We start from the raw sequence: 19692 nt of genomic DNA, 5'->3' as shown, positions 1-19692 counted from the left end.
TAACATCAGCTGAAGGACAGAGAGGAATTATGGAGGCCAACTAGTAAATTATGATAAGTGATTCTATTTCCTCATATAACCAAAACTCTTTAATTTCCACAACTACAGATACTGAGAATCCAGCATAATTATCTAGTACATAGTTGAGGTTTTGGAATGTAATACAAGTTTTCAGAGGAAAATAGATAATAGAAGTAGACTGGTGGTCATTACATGACCTCACAAGAAAGAGAAACAAAACACAACAATGTAAATTAATATTATACATTACTTTACGGTTATTCTCTGGCTTATGTGTATATTGTATATACATAGATAGTATGTACGTTCCTATATGTAACAGGCAACAGGATGGAGGTAGAGAAGGTTCTTGTAGGTTAGACTGTGGCAGAAAGAGGATTTATTAGCAGGAAGTTGGTAGGAAGTCCTTCCCATTGTGGGCGGGGAGCTACATAACAGGTTATAGACATGGGTAGACTTGTGTGAGAACTTGATCTCATAGATATTCTGACTGGATAGCCACACCACCATCATTGCTAGAAAGGACACCATGATCATGGGTTTTGTTTTGTTTTTAACATTAATGAAGACAGGAACATTTTTTAGCATGTCCAGTTTTCTCCTGCTATCCCTCCCTTCTATTTTTTCACCTTCCCTTCAATTTTAAGACCTTCCTTTTCTCTATAGTGGGTATGCACATCTCTCAGTGCATTCTGGATGAACTCCCAGCCCCTTGGCATAGCATGTGCAGAGCTGTCTGTTGTGTGGTTCCTTCCTACCTTTTCACATCATCTTTTGTTCTTCACTCCCCATCACACACTGCATCCAAGATCCATGAAACTGGATTTCCCATAGCATCCAAATTGTTTTGTTTCTTCACACTTTTGTACATACTGCTTCTCTCCCTGGAGTGCCCTGCTTCCCCACTTCTCTGGAACTATATATATAAAACCTGAAGGGTCATGAGGGAGCTAACAGAAGTGCTACAGACCACTGATGGTCAAGCCAGGGGCTTCCACCCAGAAAAGCAGTGTCACAGCACTGGCAGTGGCCTGTGCTTGGGCTTGCCTTGCTCACTGCCAGCCAACCTGACCTTCCACAGCAGTGGGACTCACAGGAGTTGAGGGGCCCCAGTGGCTACAGCAGTCAAGAGAAAACCCAGTACCTGAGGGGCCAGCATTAGAGCAGAACTAAGAACTCAGTACCTGAGGGACCAGCACTGGAACGGGACTAAAGACACAGGCCTTTGGGCCACACACTACAGGGGCCTCTCTGGACAAGGTGACAGTGCAGAGGCTCCTCACTGGCCGCCTGCACAGGGCCAAGGCCTGTGAGGTGCTCAGACTGTAGAGATGGGAGGTGGATCAAGGAAGAGGCCAGTGTTCACCCTGGAACACAGTCAACCCTCTGGGAATATGGAAATTTTTTCATGAGGGGGAAGTGCGTGTGGAGAAGCAGTTGTAGGAATGTGTGAGAGCACCTTCCAAATAAGGACTTAAAACATGTCATTTTGATAACACTGCTAGAAATACCATCTCACATGTAGATCACATATAACCCATTAGTACACTTGTCCTAAACTAAGTGTTCCTTTGGTCTGTTTCACCTAGCAGTTAGAAATTGAACTTTCTAATGTCTTTTCCATATGACAAAAGACCTTCAAATTTTGTTTGTTAAGTACCCCGAAATCCATCTGGAAATAGAGTATTTCCATAACTCTGTAATCCTCAGATTTGGCAGTTCTCATTATTGTTTTTTCCCCATCACCAGAAGTGTTTTGTCCTTATGAAGTTTTTTGAGGAATGAAAGGAAATAATGGAATTGTTTTATTCCTTTAAAGGCTTGGTTATCAACATTAACCTAATAAATATATTTCAAATCAAATAAAAAATGTTAAGCACTATACTTCAAGAACTACACTAGACTGTTAGGAAGATAAAAAGAAAAATTAGGCAGTTTTTGTCTTAAAGAAGCATATAAAGACATAGCTAGAATTCACAAAAAGGTAAATGTAATACTGCCTCTTTCATACAGAGTTCATAATATGACAACTTTAGTTATCCAGCTAGTCCAGAAACAGTCTTAACAGTAAATTCCAGTTGTATCAAATGTACAGAATGTGGGGCACCTTCACTAAAACCCATCCATGGGAAAGCCAGGCTGTCGTGGCAACCACACACCCATGGGCATCATTTGTCTTGCCCTGTGGGGTGCATGTGTCTCATGGACAAGTGCCAGAGCAGCCCTCTAGGGAACAAGACTGTCAAAGCCAAAGTGACTGCCATATAGAGTGCATGTGCTAAAGTTTATGTACTTTGTTTGTAGGATTACCCCTCAGCCTCACATAGTTGCTCATTTACTTATATTTTATGCATAATTCTCATTTGCCAAAACATGTCAAGTTAAAAATAGCAAAATGTTCAGAGACAGTGGGAGTTGTGTATGGGGTGTATTGTGCATCTAAGGAGACCCGTTCAACAAGCCATGATACTGTGTTATCACCACTCATACCAAGAACATCGGTACAAACACAGCACCAGAACACCTGGCTGTGTGGGGAATGTTAGTGTAACTCTTAGGATATTATGGATTTGTAATTTAGTTATTGTATTGTGAATGATGAAAACCTGAAATCAGTGAAAGTTTATTTATAAAATGCATTTTTAAGACAACGGGGAGTTTAAAATACATTTTTTTAAGTTTCACCAGTCAATAGTTAAAATAAATTTTATCAACTTAAAATGGTAACGTGACCTAAAAAAATTTTACTAGCTATTCATTTAGCAATATTGCAAATAAAATTTCCACACAACTACAGAAGAAAGGTTATATGGACACATATCATAAAGTCAAATGTTAAATACCTGATAAACTTTCTTCATCAATAACCTGAAGATTGTTCTCATTGATTTTAAGTTCTTCTAATGTAGATGGTAGTTCTGAAGGAATCGCTACCAAATTGTTTCCATCCATATTCAGGCGCATTAACTTCTTTAGAAGCTTAAAAGGCAAATCTCAAAATTACTTTTTTATCTTGTCACAGATGTACAGTCATATATGCCATTTAATGGTCAGTTTGTGGTAGTTACTAAAGTTTCACAAACCTTCAGTTGCTCAGGCTTAGACAAGAATCCCCATATTCTCCCTGCCACGTAGATGTTGGTCCTGTTAATAGCATTTATTCCCTGGTATTTTCAGCAAACTACATTTGGTGATTTTGCATCACACTCACCCATATTTTTATGGTGACTTTAGAAAGCAAGAGAACGCTCCTATCACCACTGGACCAGTCATATTTTCCTAGATCTTAGGTTTTCAACTTCTCAGCAGTAGACACAAAGTTAATTAAAACATGCAATAATCTGAATCTGTCATAGATGCTAACAAGACAGCAATTTGAACCCTTTCAATGTGTTTGTGAACTCAGTTTTCCATCTATACTAAGTAGAGACAGAGTCATAAAATAGCACTAACGATTGTGGAAATTCTTCAAAATTAAATGCTACAAATGTAACAAACTGTTTCTATATGGTACCCAAACAGTTTTGACTGTCTGGAGAGTGCATATCCACATTTGTTTGTTAGCCAAACTAACCTACACTACCAAAGTTACAGAATGATTTACATCAGTGGTGCTCAGAGTCAATTTCAGCAGTTTGGAAATGGGACAGAGAATCCCAAAACAAGAAAAAGGTAATTTCCTACAGTGTCCTCTTTTTTGATCAAATACAGGAAATGCACAAGTCCCAACTGTTGTTCTATCAGGACGACTAGCATGAGGCAGGACTCCAGGTCTTTCACATGAACGTGGACACCAAGTGTCTGGAGCTCTCTCGTCTGCAGTCCAGAATCTATATGAGAACCAGGAACTGAGCTTGTAAGAGGCCAGTGATTTGTCCAAAGAGTGGACAGAAGACCACCCAAGGGGATAAAGTTTGACCTCCTGGCATGTAACTTGTTTTACTTGGGCTTCTTTAAGCGCACACATTTATGAGTATTTGTTTACACACATAAACCCCTCCTTTCTTCTGCCTTTGTTTTTCTGAAAGTCCTTGATACTCTGTTTTCTCCCTTTTAGAAAAAAATTTTAAATCTGATTCTTTCAAAGGTTTACTCTATGCTTTTCTCTTTCCCTAGCGTATCCCCATGTTAATTTTCATCTGAGCCCATTTGTCTTTCTAGAACCCCCTCCTGCTGAAGTATCCTTTATCAGATTTTGCAGATAGCACAAAATAAGGAAATTTTGTATTGCTGGCCTGAAAATGTTAACAGAATTTCCAGATAAGCTCTCCTTTTTTCCCAGAAATACCTCATGTACTAAGAGACCATATTTCAACATGTTTTCTGCTACTTAGGGAGAAACTCCTCTATAAATTCAAAACATTAGTTTTGTCATTCATGCTGTTGTGGGTGCTTTAAGGACAAAGCATAGGAAAAACAGCTAGAAACCTATAAAACAATATACTATATTCAAGATAAAACTTGACTACAGTTTAGGGACATCAGAAACTTTCTTCAGAGAAAACTCCAGTAAAACATTTTACTTTTCCTTCCTTCTCCATCTCCACCCACTGACAGTACAAGTCATGAAAAAGCCATCCACGTGGATTGTTAGAAGTCAGAGCATGTTATTTACCTTGAATGCTTTTGGACCTATGCCTGAAGAGGTGATATTATTTCTGCTCAGATCAAGCCTTTCCAAATTCGGTAATCCATTAAATGCTTCGTCCGGAATGGAGGTGATAGAATTGCCTAGGACACGTAGCAATTGTGTTTTAGGCCTATGTGCCTATAAATACATGTATACATGCACATGCATAGATAGCAAAAGAGAGCTTTATCTGGAGGAAAAGCAATACTTATAGCAAGGACAATATGTATTAAATAAGAAAATGAGTGTTTAGGAAAAAAACAAGACTGGGACTAGACTATTTCATATGGTCAAAATTTTCACTCTAAGGACTTGTCATGCTCTAGTACATCATGTTTTAGATGAAGCTGCTTTAAAACAGCCAGAATGTGGTTTGGTAGACAATTCTGTTAACATTATGCATTTTACAACAAAGATGTGTTTATGGAAGGTGCTATAGAAACTGATTTTTATAGTTCTTTGTATTTCCCTATTGACATTTCCTAGACCCTGGACCAGAAATATACTGTGTTTTACAATGAAACCCTGGGCATGTGACTTGCCTTCTTTGAGCATCAGTTTCCTCTAAGTAAGAAGCTTGGGGAGATAATCTCTCAGATTGCCTCCAGATCTTATGTTATAATTCTGTGACTTCAATCTATAGAAGTTCCTGCATGCTTTAATTTATGGGGTTTTGGTTTGACATTTAATTAAGTACAGTAGTCAATGATTTTTAAAGCCAGAAAATGAGCTTATCAGAAATAGTGAGTACTATAAAAATCATGTGGTGACCTTCTTATAAAACCAAGATACTGTGACTGAGCACAGGTCATTCATCTTTCATAAGACTTTAGACTTTCACAATTTGTTTTGTTTTGTTTTGTTTTAATGGCAGAGCACACCTGGCATGCAGGCTACAGAAGGAGGGGGCATTGCTGGAGCAGGACACTCTGGGCATGAGAAGAATTCCTTAGGAGGTCATGTGAACATGGTATCAGGAAGGCCATAACACCAGAAATGTCCTATTGCAGATTGGCTATCCTGATTAAAGGGGTCACGCTGTGACCATTGAGTATTTATTTATACGATCATTTATTATTTCTGTGGTAGTTTATTTCTGTTACTTCCCCCAAGACACATCTGAAACCCCACTCAGATTCTCTCACCCCTGCATCTTCAGAGCTATCCCCAGCATGGGCCTTATTGCCAAGACTCATTCACTGTCCCAGTCTCCCCACCAGCCAGCCTCACACACGTATCTGTCCTGCCATTCCTCCACTCAGAGCTCTTCCTGGCCCTATAAGAATGTGGGCAAAAAGTCTGGACCACTCCATGCCTACCACAATGGCTAAAACAAGGGGGGGAAACAACAGGAACTCTCTGATATTGCTGGAAGGAGTGTCACAGCCATTTTAAGGAACTGTTTGGCAGTTTCTTATAAAGTTAAACATGCTTTTACTGTAGCACTCGGCAATCCCACTCCTGGGTATATACCCTAGGAAAGAGAAAACTTAGGTCGGCACAAACATCCATATGTGGATGTTTATAGCAACTGTATGCATAATTGCCCCAAGCTGGAAATAATCCAGATGTTCTTCACCTGAGACCTGTGGTCTGTCCAAACAACAGAACACCTCTCAGAAGTAAGGAGGAGCCAGCTACTGATAAACGCCACAACCTGCATAGCCCTCAGAAGCATTATGATAAATGAAAGAAGTCCAGCTGAAAAGGCTACATGCTGTATGATTCCATTTCTATGACATCCTAGAAAAGGTACTCTAGAGACAGAAAACATCAGGGCTGGTGAAAGGAGGGACATGAGAGAATTTGGTGAGGTGATGGAAATGTTATATCTTGATTGTGGTATTGACTGTAAGCATTTGTCAAAACTCAAAGCATAACAGGGACTTCCCTGGTCGTCCAGTGGTTAAGACTTCACCTTCCAATGCAGGGGCTGCAGGTTTGATCCCTGGTTGGGGAGCTAAGATCCCACATGCTTTGCGGCCAAAAAAACAAAACGTAAAGCAGAAGCAATATTGTAACGAATTCAATAAAGACTTTAAAAATGGTCCACATCAAAAAAAAATCTTAAAAAAACCCTCAAAGAATAACATGCTAATAATGTTTTACTATATATAAATTATACCTTCTAAACCTGGCTTTAGAAAAAAGTCAATAGGAAATCATGGTTTCACTTGGAGGAATTTACTTTATACCTGATGGTGCTATTCTGCAGTAAACACCTATCTCTTCTGCAAAGTTTTTATGTTTGAAGATTGTGAAATTAATCTTTTTGGGGTCAACTTATATTATAAAATTAAAATATAACATTCATAGGACAATGGGAGTTAACCACAAAATCAATTTAACGTCAACATCTCTTACCTATGAGCTCCAGACTTGTTATCTCTGGTGCTGTTAGCGGTGGTATTTGTGTGAGGTCGGCGCTGATACAGGAGATGGTTTTGTATGACAGAGAGCACCTGCTTGGCAGAGGTGGTATGCCCCTGGGGGTAGCTGGGATTGGGAGTTGAGAGGGCATCCTGAACATATCTCCTCTGACGGCGCCATCGTCATCCTCGTCCTCGTCCTCGTCCTCATCCTCGTCCTCATCCTCATTCTCATTCTCCCTTGCTGGGTTTCTGTGTTGATGGGCCTGCCTCCCCTTCTCTCCAGGTCTCTGCTCTCCCCCTTCTCTGCTCTGTCGCTCATTGGGAGGTCTCCCCCAATCTCCAGGTCTAGGGATCTTTTCCTTTTGCTCCCTATCTTCATCTTGTTTAATTTCTTCTTCCTCCTCAAATTGAAGTTCCTCTTTTCTCAGTGCTTGATGCATTTCCACCCAAGGAGACGGCTGTTGCTTATGAAGTAAACTGGTAGGTTCTCTTTGTTCTGAAGAATCACCAGAAAATTCAGTTCTGTCATTTAATGCTATACTACTGAGTAGCAAATAGGAGGCTACTGACCACATAAGGAGAAGACAGCAGGGGCAAGTTGTGGTATTAATGAAAGGAAAAATCATAGTGAAAATTAGGTTAGTAAATAACATTCCCTGTAGGTATATGAGTGCAGTTTAAATGTGAAATGTATCTTGAAATTTTTGTTTGAAGTTTTAATAGAAATAAACTTTATTTCTGTTTTGTAAGACTTTATAGGCAATTCTTGTTTTTCCTTGTGAGCCTTAATACTTATTTTTACTAAAGTATCATGCTATCTGGTGACTAAAGAGGGAATAATATTACCATATATTGCTTACCATAAGCAGTCCTATTGTGAGATTGTAATATAATCAGATGTGATAACTTTATAGTAGATACTGTTCAGTTAATTGGGCTTATTGATAATGTAAGAATTTGTACACTGTCAGACATAAAAAAGTGAAAGAGATGTACCTTTTACTTGTTTATGGTAGTGAAATTGGCTTTTATTTATAGATTTATTATATCTGTCTGATTTTCTTTCAGCTCCATGGGCCTAAAAGCATCCTCTGAAATTTAGAGTTATAGAAAATTCTCTTCTGTTTTCCTCCCAGACTCTGTACTTAAATTATTTTTACTTCTTGAGACCTATAGAAGATGTCCTGGATTTAGATGATGTTTCTTTAACCTAGACATATGCACAAGAGTACTTTTTATTATTCCATGATGATGATAGCATAATATATAATAGTAGAAAGTTTATCTACATTTGTATTTAGCTGTTATTATCTTTGGCAGAAAGTGGGGAAGACTTGACAAAGACCGGATTTTAGACTCACCCTCTGAATGAAGAGTTTTAGGGAAAAGTGAGCTCAGTACATAGATTTTCTTTCATCAAAATATAAAAATTTACTTAATCATTTCTATGATTTTATTTAATGCCATACATAAATCACCCCCAAAAAAGAACTCAAAATATAATTATGTGAAGGAATTACTTGAGATTTCAAGTCAGTATGTATTATAAAGTCTGTGAGTTATTTTTTTCACATCTCTGACAGAACATGCAAAAGGAGAGTAGGAAAAAATTAGCAAAATGAAACTAAAACTATCATATTGAAACGTTTAAAATCTTTTCTGTATATCCAAGTTTATTTTTCCAAAATAACCACAGCATTTCAAGAATAATAGTTCAAGTCCTTTGAAAAATGTCTGAGAATTTCTGGATCTTGCCTTTATAAATCTTCTGTTTCATATCCCAAGGAGTCAGTTTCATTAAAAACTTTTATTTTCTAACATTTTTTAAAGTCATAATAGCTTAGTAAAATAATTAGTAGTATACACCAAAATACAGTTCCTAAATGTTCTGATGTTCTTCCTGGTAGGAGACTTTTGTAGGTAACCACCCTGTGATCATCCTGTGTGCTTGGAAATAATCTACCTTGATCATAGGCAACAGAAAATATCTGTATCCCTTCCCATCGAATTATTTAACACATATTTATTTATTTCATAAGCTATTGGCCAGGCTCTTCTTGCAGGAGTCCTGAGGCTTCCTCCCTAGAGTCCTCTACTGCATCAGCCTCATAGATAAGGCACAGTGAGCAGCCAACAAAACCTCATAGTGTGATCTTTCTATGCACAGCAGTGCCACAACAGAAAGCCACTGCTCCAGGGCCATTGCCCTTTATTTCCCTAGGATTACCTGAGCAGTAATGACTGCACATAGACTGGGAAAACCGGGCTTTATTTTCTCTAGATGCAAACCACTCCTCCCTTTGTTCACCATGAGTTCTTCATCTTCATTTGGGTTGATAACTGTAAACACACTGAGTTGAATTAAGTGAGATAATGCATGTAAGGAACTAAGCAGAGTTCTTCACGCATACTAAGAACATGGGAGCTGTTTGCTATGTAAATTCTATCACTACATCTGTAATGCTGCGAGTCAAATGTAGAATGTGACCTGGTCTGAGTTTACTCATTCTAATAGAGCTAGAACTCTAAAGCCAAGATGTTTTATTTTTCTCTCCCCTATCATGCAATTTCCCAAATAATTTCCATGTTTAGCATCATTGTGCCAATATTTTAAGTACCCTGATGACTAGTTTATCATAATTTAAAATTTAAGGTAGTGACAAAATAAAAACAAATGGAAGTTAAAGACTAAATCACATGTGATATTTTGTTTGGGCTAAATATTTGTACCAGTATCAGAGCAGACGGGGCAGCATTCTCCTTCAGGTGTAACTGTTTGGGGGCACATCTGAGGGTGGCACTTGGTCTCATCACAAAGGACTCTTCCATTCGAGCAGAGGCAGGTAGTGCAGGGCTCAGGAGACCATACAGCTTTGTTATACATGATCATCCCATTTGCCAAACAGTGTCCTTTCTTTCCTAGAAGAGAACAGTAACATTTAAATTCCTTGTATGATTACTAGCACTTGTGAATGGAAGTGAGCCCAATGTGATAGACCCACACAAGAATAACATTCTATGTTCTTTCATGCAGAGGATAAAAGTATCTTACAGGTGTAACCCTCTGAAATGCTTTTCACATGCTGTATTCTCAACCCCTCTTACTTAGGCTCTGAGAGTGACCTCCTCATGGTAACTTGAGCCTGAATCGTACTTCCATCCTGCATCTGTCAGGATGGCTAAGTTATACAACAGCAACAAACAACCCCCAAATCTCAGTTATTTCTTGTTCCTGCTATGTGTCCAATGTAGATATTGTCAGGATAAAAAATAGGCTTCATCTCCAAGCAGGCTGCCCTGATGACCAGCACAGCAGTGGGAATGTGAGGTTGCAAATAACACACAAGCTCTAAACATGTCAAATTATATTGACCAAGGCAAATTATATGGCTACATCTAACTTCAGAAGAGAAAAAGCAGTATAGTTCCATCACATGCCAGAGAGCAGAGAGCTGGAACAGCACTAATGATGAATGAGCCCACATTGTACCCTTCCTGATGTGCAGATGGAGAGGTGAAATAAGACTGTATGCTTGTGGTGCTTTTTACGTTGAATTCTCGATGAGACATTGCAACAATCTCTTATTTTTTAGAATAGTTGTGTTATTGAAATACAATTCAAATACCCTTTTAAAGTACACAGTGCAGTGGGTTTTAGTATATTGTTTTCTCTACATAGAGTGTTGTAGATACATGGATATGTGTGTCAACTAAGCAGGCCATTAGACAGTCAATTTGAATATTAGAGGGGATGTTTTCCTTCCAATCCTAGTGTTATTCCTGATAACTCTTTTCAATCTGTTGAGCCACTGTCCCCACAAATGAGCTCTCACATTTGTCCCCTTCTTTCCCTTACTGCTGTGTCAACCCTGTTCAAGCCCTACCCATCTCTCATTTGGATACTTACAGTAAACTAATCCCACCCATCCAATTTCTCCCCTGGAAAAAAAAAATAGATATAATCAGGAGTTGTCTCCTGATTATAAAAGTACTATAGTGTATCAAAATTCCAACAGCCTTTTTTACAGAAATGGAAAAGTTAATCCTTAATTTCATAAGGAATTATAAGGGGCCCCAAATAGCCAAAAAAAATCTTGAAAGAAAATAAAATTTTTTGAGGGCTCACACTTCCAGATTTCAAAACTTACCACAAAGCTACAATAATCAGCTTATACCAGTATGGTACTGGCATAAGGATAAACATATAGACCAGTGGAATATTGAGAGTCCAGAAATAAACCCATTACATCTATGGCCAATTGATTTTTGACAAAAGTGCCAAGCCCATTCAATGGGGAAAAAAGTTGTCTCTTCAACAAATGGTGCTGGGACAACTGTATATCCGTATGCAAAAGAATGAAGTTGCCCCCTACCTCATGCCAAATATAAAAATTAACTCAAAATGGATCAAAACCTAAATATAAGATGTAAAATATAATATTCATAAAATAAAGCATGACCTTGGATTTCGCAATGGATTTTTAGATATGATTCCAAAAGCACAAGCAACAAAAGAAAAAATAGATGAATTGGACTGTATCAAAATTTAAAATTTGGTCCATTGGAGAACATTGTCAAGAAAGTCGAAGGACAATGTACACAATGAGAGAAAATATTTGCAAATCATATCTGATAAGGGTCTAATATCTTGAATATACATGAAGAACTCTTATAACTCAACAACAGAAAGCCAGCCCAATTAAAATATGGACAAAGGACTTGAATAGACATTTCTCCAAAGAAGATATACAATGAACAATAAGCACATAAAGAGATGCTGAGAGTCATTAGGGAAATACAAATTAAACCACAATGTGATAACCACTTCACATCCACAAGAATGGCTATATTTTTTAAATGGAAAATAATGGCAAGGATGTGGAGAAATTGGAGTCTTTGTATATTGCCGGTGGGTATATAAAATGATATAGCTTCTCTGGGGAACATTTGGCAATTTCTCAATAAATTAAACATATAATTACCACATGACCCAGCTCCTAGGTACCTGATATTCCACTTCTAGGTATATACCCAAGGGAACTGAAAACGAGAATTCAGATAGAAACTTGTACACAAATGTTCGTAGCTGTGCTATTCACAGTAGCCAAAAGGTGGAAACAACGCAATTATCCATCAATGGATGAAAGGATAAACAAAACATGGTATTTCTCTGCAATGAGATATAATTCAGCATAAAAAAAAAATGAAGTACTGATACACTGTACAACATGAGTGAACCTTGAAAACATTATGCCAAGTAAAAGAAGTCAGACACCAAAGGCCACATATTATAGGACTCCTTTTATATTAAATATTCAGAATAGGCAAATTCATAGAGACAGAAAGATCAGTGGTTGCCAGGGATTGCGGGGAGGAGAAAATGGGGAGTAAGTGCTTAATATATATGTAGTTCCCTTTTAGGGTGAAGAAAGTGTTCAGGAACAAGATAATGGTGATGGTTGCACAACATTGTGAATATACTTAATGCCACTGAATTGTACACTTTTAAATGGTTAAATGATAAGTTTTATGTCATGTGTATTTTACCACAATTTTTTTTTCTTTTTTTTTTGTGGTACGCGGGCCTCTCACTGTTGCGGCCTCTCCCGTTGCAGAGCACAGGCTCCGGATGCGCAGGCTCAGCGGCCATGGCTCACGGGCCTAGCCGCTCCGCGGCATGTGGGATCTTCCCGGACCGGGGCACGAACCCGTGTCCCCTGCATCAGCAGGCGGACTCCCAACCACTGTGCCACCAGGGAAACCCACAATTTTTTTAAATTGTACTGTAAGACCACTGGAAAACATTTTAGGACAATTTAGAAATCTTTCGTATACATCTTCTATACATTTTAATGCACATCACCCTATGCTGCATATTTTTTAAAACAGATTTGAGATCACATTATGCATACTACTTTTCAACCATTTTATTTTCTATTATTATAGCTTGGATATCTTTCCACTTAATTAGGGAAATTGACCTCATAGTTCTTTAAGAGTTATGGGTACCCTATAATCATCATTTTAAATTCCCTGCCTCCAGGCTCTTCTCTCAATCATGTTGTAAATGTGACCTAAATTGTCTCTTTTCATGGTAATTGTATGTTATTTCTGTTAACTTCGTGGAAATAACATCATTTAGAAGCATTTGGTTTTCTTGAGACAATGTATGAAGTATTCGTCACAGAACATTATGTGGTGATACATTCTTTTGAAAGTTTTATGTAATGGTACCATATGTATAATATAATTACTTTTTCCTTCCAAACCTGGAAAAATGTGGACCAACTAAATATTAGTGTTTAAAAATGCCTAGTTGAAATCTTTGGAAGAATTTCCAATCTTTTCAAACTTTAAAAATTCAGTAGTTTGGTCTATATAAAATAAATTCAGTGGCTTAACTTCATGTTTGGTTGAAAATATTTAATAGCCGTGAGTTCATAGACTCATCTGAATCATTTATTTCTATATCCTAGATGATCTATCATGATAAATGAAAAAGCAGTTTTGACATGTATATTACTATATTATGATTACAACTATTTTAAATACATGGCATAGTAAACAGACTAGAAATAATAAACCAAAATAGTAACTATGATTTTATAAATGTAGTTATAGGATAAGTAATATTTTTTCTGTTTTACAATAATTTGTATTATAAGTATATTCTGTGAATGGTTTTTTAAATTATTTCAAAATTTATCTTTGTAGATTAAACCAAAAGATAATATAATAACTTGAATTTTTAAAAAATTTTCTTTTTGGAGTTTCTCTCTCTTCCTCTCTCCTACTGTTTTCTTACCTGGTAACACATTATAGCTTGCTTCTACTCCGGGAAATCTTAAAAAGGATTCAAACTTTTCCTCCGTACTATAATCCAAGTTAACCATGGGAAGTGTTGCTGCTGGTGTAACTATCCTCATTTGCTGAATTCCAAGCTGTCTACTGGATCTGTGGATGGGCGAGGAACTTTTTCTCTGTCTTCTATAATACATCTTCCTTCTTTCCTTCCTAGAAGTTTCTTCATTTTGTCCAAAGTCAGTTTGAATAACGAGAAGCAGAAGAAAACAATACAAGCTTGAAAACTTCATGCTTGCTTTTTCACTATTTGATTCCTAGGATGAGAATGAAACAGAATTTCAGAGTTAGTGACTAAATTTTTACCTCTGAAAATTGGCCTATAATTGCCTATATCCCTCAGCAGCAAGCCTGTGAGATATAACACATATAATATATGGGCTCTATGCTATAGTATTACTGCCAAGTCAGAATTTAGAATTTTTCTGTCAGAATCAAATAATTTTTAGTACTTTATTGCTAGACCAGACATGAGCAAACTTTTTCTATAAAGAACCATATGGTAAACATTTTAGGTTTTACAGGCCATGCAGTCTTTGTCATAACTACTCCACTCGACCCTTGTAACATGAAGGTAGACAATATGTACACAGTTTGTGTATGTGATATGTACACAGTTTGTGTACGTGATATGTGCACAGTTTGTGTACATTATATGTGCACAATTGTGTACACAAATTCCAAAACAGGCAGTGGGTCAGACTTACCCCCCAGGCCATAGTGTGCCGACCCCTCTCTGGACCACTGTGTTGTAGGTTTTCAGAGGTTACTCAGGAGGTTTCTCTCCACCTCTCTGCCAAGTCATTCTGTGACTAACATCATCCACAATTCATTTTCCCAGCTCTTATATTTTATTATTTTATTCTCTACTGTTCTAATTTTCTTTGTTGGGGGGAAAGAGCATAATTGCACCAAATAAAAATAACAGCAAACAGCAAACTACTATCAGTTATAAAGAGGTAAGAGGGACAAAGAGTAACTTTTAATCAGCTGGTCTCAAGAGGAGTACAGGGCCCTGCACATGGTGAAGCTGAAAAACATATTTGAGAAATGAATACTTTTTCAAACCTTGAACATGGATTAGCACAGAACAGAAATCCCTGAGAGGGGGAAAATCCAAGTTGAGCTCCTGCTCACTGCCTGGAGGGAGTTCCTTCCGAGGCTGAAGACCAGGGTGAGGACCCAGGCAGAGCCCAACAATCTCCCTGAGTTGAAAAAAGAAACCGAAAAACCTGGGATCCTGGGGATGCCAGAGAGGCAAGAGTTTGCAGAGCAGAGCACAGGGAGGTGAGAGCTACCCTGAAAAAGACTTCCAAAGATATCAAGTCTTCAACCGAGTATGATTAGCACATTTGTATGAGAAAACTACTCAACACTTGAGAAAGAACTACCATGAAGGAGAAAAAGAAAACATCCTTTAGGCTAGAAAAGGCTGGGCAGACTCTGTGTGTCCACCAGTCATAGTGGAGAACCTGTACTGCAAACGGCATCAGACAGAGTGCTCAGAAGGGCATCGGCACATCAGAGAAAACAATTTACCCTAGACTAACGGCTGATCTGATCCCATTTACAGCACTGAATAGCAAGCCTCCAGAAAGGATCAAACTGTGTGCAACAACTTAACTATGTCCCAGAGCACCCAACAAGTACTGGGAAATCCAGCAAAAATTTACCAGGCACACAAAGAAACAGGAATTGTTGACCCATGATGAGGAAAATCAATCTATTGAAACCCATCCATAGCACAGCTGACATAATTATTAAGTAGGTCATTAAAAGTTATTAAAACCATAATCTGCATGTTCAAGAACGTAGAGGAAAGATATTTAAAGAAATCCAAATTGAACTTTTAAAGATGTAAACTACAATGTGAGAGAGGAAAAACTATACTGCAAGGGATGAATAGCACATTAGACACTGCAGGAAAAAATTAGTAAACTTGTAAACATAGTCACAGAAATTATCCAAAATGAAACACACACACACACATGACCAGTAAAAAGCATGAACAGAGCATCTTCAAACTATGGGACAACTTCAAGAAGATCAATTTATGTCCAGTTCCAGTCCCTGAAGGACTAGGGAGGCACAAAAATATTTGAAGAAATAAAGACTGGTCATTTTCCAAATTTGATGAAAACTATAAACCCACATATCCAAGATCAATAAACCCCCAAAATAAGAAATATGAAGAAAATTATGTCAAATATTCATCATAATCAAATTGCTTTAAAACCAGTAATAAGGGGAACATCTTAAAAGTGACCAGAGAAAAAGACACAAAGTTAAGAATAGAATAAAAGACTTCTCATTCAAAACAGTACAAGCCAGAAGACAGTGGAACAATGACATTCAGGTACTGAAAAAAATCAACTTATATACTCAGTGATAATGTCTTTCAGAAACACAGGCAACATAAAGACTTTTTCAGACATAGAGAAGCTGAAGGAATTAATCACCAGCAGAATTGCACTGTAAGAAATGCTAAAGTAGAAGGAAAATTATATCAGATAGAATTATGGATCTACACAAAGGAATGAATATCACAGGAAATGGCATATATGTAGATAAATACTCTTTTTTATTTTTAAATCTCTTTAAAAGATGCTAGTTTAATACAGTCATCTGTTTAACAGTTGTGTTGATTAATATAATAATACTGTATTTTGGGGTTTCTACCTTAAGTGAAAGTAAAATGTATGACAACAGAAGCAGAAAGGAGGAAAGAGGAAGTGTAAATATACTGTTATGTTCTAATACTATAAGCAAAGTGGAATATCAACTGAAGATAATTGTAATAAGTTAAAGATGCATACTATAAGCCCTAAGGTAATCACCAAAAAAACAAGAGTTATAGCTAATAAACCAATAAAGGTGATAACGTGGAGTAATAGAAATAATCCAAAACATATTACATGTAAATCATATTAAATGTGAATTCATTAATTGCCACAGAGACTGTCCACATTGAATTTTTAAAAATTAAGACCCAACTCTAGGGACTTCCCTGGTGGTCCAGTGGTTAAGACTCCATGCTCCCAATGCAGGGGGCCTGGGTTCAATCCCTGGCCAGGGAACTAGATCCCACATGCATACCACAACTAAGAGTTCACATGCCACAACTAAGGAGCCTGCAGCCTCAACTAAGACCCACCACAACAAAATAAAATAAAATAAAACAAAATAAAATAAAATCCCAACTCTATGCTGCCTATAAGAAACTCATGCTAAATAAAGATACAAATGGATTAAAATTAAAAGGATGGAAAAATATATATTTTGGTAACACTAATCAAAAGAAAAGTGGGGGCTTCCCTGGTGGCACAGTGCTCAAGAATCCGCCTGCCAATGCAAGGGACACAGGTTCAAGCCCTGGTCCGGGAAGAGCCCACATGCCGTGGAGCAACTAAGCCGGTGCGCCACAACTAAGCCTGCACTCTAGAGCCTGCGAGCCACAACTACTGAGCCCATGTGCCACAACTACTGAAACCCATATGCCTAGAGCCCGTGCTCCACAAAAGAGAAGCCACTGCAGTGAGAAGCCTGTACACTGCAATGAAGAGTAGCCCCCGCTCGACTCAACTAGAGAAAGCCCACGCGCAGCAATGAAGACCCAATGCAGCCAAAAAAATAAATAAATAAAATAAAGTTTTAAGAAAAGACATATTTAACTCAATAAAAAAAGTGGATGGCTATATTAATATAAGATGAAAAAGAATAAAGAGAGCCATTATGTAATGATAAAAGGATCTATTCATGAAGATGTAACAATTCTAAGCCTTTATACACTGAACAGTACAGATTCAAATTACATGAAGAAAAAAACTGGTATAGCTGCAAGAACTAGACAAATCCACAGTTATCATCCAGAATTTCTACTTTCTTCTCCCAAATCTGGATTTTTAAAATAGTAGATCACAAGCTAAAACAACAAGATAGCACTGTACCCTGTTAGAATGGCCAAAATCAAAAACACTGACAAATTGTGAGGTAAGGGTGTGTAGCAACAGGAACTCTCATTTATTGCTGGTGGGAATACAAAACCATACAGCCACTCTGTAAGACAGTTTGGCAGTTTCTTACAAAACTAAACATACTCTTACCCTGCAATCCAGCAGTCATGCTTCTTAATATTTACCCACATGAGCTGAAAACTTATATCCACACCAAAACCTGCACATGGATGTTTACAGCAGCTATATTCATAACTGCCAAAGCTTGGGAACAACCAAGACATCCTTAAGTAGGTGAATGGATAAATAAACTGTGTTACATCCAAACAGTGGAGTATTATTCAGCACTAAAAAGAAAAGCTCTCAAACCATGAAAAGACATGAAAGAATCTTAAATGCTTATTACTAAGTGGAAGAAGCCAATCTGAAAAGGCTAGTACAGTGTGACTGCAACTACATGGCATTCTGGAAAAGACAAAACTGTGGAGACAGTACAGACATACTTCGTTTTATTGCACTTTATCATGCTTCACAGATACTGCATTTTTTAACAAATTGAAGGTTTGAGGCAACCCTGCATCAAGCAAGTTTATTGGCACCTTTTTTCCAACAACATTTGCTCACTTCATGCTGTCACATTTTGGTAATTCTCACAATATTTTAAACTTTTTCATTATTACCAAATTACTATATTTGTTATGGTGATCTGTGATCAGTGATCTTTGATGTTACTGTTGCAAAAAGATTATTATGCTCTGAAGGCTCAGATGATGGCTAGCATTTTTTTAGCAATAAAGTATTTTTTAATTAAGACAGGAACATTGATTATCTTTTTAGATATAATGCTATTGCACATTAAATAGAATACAGTATACTGTAAACATAACTTTTATATGCACTGGGAAACCAAAAAAAATTGTGTGATTCCCTGTGTTGCAGTATTAGCTTTATTGTGGTTGTCTGTAACCAAACACACAACATCTCTGTGGTATGCTTATATGCTTATTTAGTCAGAGTTGCATGTTCATTGATTTATGATCCTACTTTCAGTTTGTGTTTTCATTGTGGCCAGGTGATGCTTTTGCTTCCTAGCAATCTATATCATTTATAATGGTGCTTCACTGTATAGAACTCAGATTTTGAATGAATCTTTGAAGTCATCTGCTTTTCCAGTAATGGGAAGTTCTTTATCTTCCATGTTCAGACAGCTCTGTCAGAAAAGTCTTCCTTAGATTGAGCTACAATTTGTTGTTCATATCATGGCCCATAAGAGATTTAAAGATAAGCCATGTTCACACAGTTTTCTTTCTCCTGAGTTCTTAATCTTTTTTTATCAATGCTTTTTAAGATGTGTTTAAGTTTCTAAAACTAGTACATAATTTTTAAAAACTCAAAATGATACACAGGCATAAAAAACAAGTTGCCTTAACGATAATTCATAGTTTAGTACAACGGTAGACCTACTTTTTCTTCAGGGTCCAGAGAGTAAATATTTTTAGCTTTGCAGGACAACAGTCTCTGTTAAAACTATTCAACTTTGTTATTGTAGCCAAAAATAACCATAGACAAGTAAATGGATGGCCACAACTGTATTCTGATGGCACTTTGAAAAACAGAATTTGGCCTATGGGCCATAGTTTCCCATCCCCTAGTTTAAGGGTATCTTTCATGATACCTTCTAAACATATATGAACATATATATTTAAACATAAATGGAATTGTTCGATATACTGCAATCTGTTTTCTTTCCATTCAGTAATAAATTGTGGTCATATGGACATATATGTCAATATATGTAAATCTATCTGGTCTGTGCACTCTATTTTCATTCCATAAGTTATGTAACAAACAATTT

The 19692-nt window shown here is 37.3% G+C and overlaps 2 protein-coding genes across 2 annotated transcripts in view; one reads left to right on the top strand and one right to left on the bottom strand.

Moving 5' to 3' along the window:
• The window catches only part of CENPP (centromere protein P), a gene marked incomplete at its 5' end in the record, with an annotated part of 225920 nt that overhangs the window by 153090 nt on the left and 53138 nt on the right, over positions 1-19692 (top strand). The window lies entirely within an intron of this gene.
• The window catches only part of ECM2 (extracellular matrix protein 2), a gene marked incomplete at its 3' end in the record, with an annotated part of 35529 nt that overhangs the window by 10433 nt on the left and 5404 nt on the right, over positions 1-19692 (bottom strand). The window contains exons 2-6 of the mRNA XM_082842601.1: positions 13829-14141; positions 9754-9942; positions 7016-7519; positions 4637-4752; positions 2865-3000 (exon numbers count right to left, since the gene is read on the bottom strand). Of these exons, the coding sequence (XP_082698727.1) occupies positions 2865-3000; positions 4637-4752; positions 7016-7519; positions 9754-9942; positions 13829-14117 (1234 nt within the window). The 5' untranslated portion in view covers positions 14118-14141. The remainder of the gene's footprint in view (positions 1-2864; positions 3001-4636; positions 4753-7015; positions 7520-9753; positions 9943-13828; positions 14142-19692) is intronic.

This window comes from Leucopleurus acutus, assembly GCF_964270905.1.
Source record: "Leucopleurus acutus genome assembly, chromosome: 7".
Classification (NCBI taxonomy): domain Eukaryota; kingdom Metazoa; phylum Chordata; class Mammalia; order Artiodactyla; family Delphinidae; genus Leucopleurus; species Leucopleurus acutus.
This window is presented reverse-complemented; position numbering and strand designations above follow the sequence as displayed.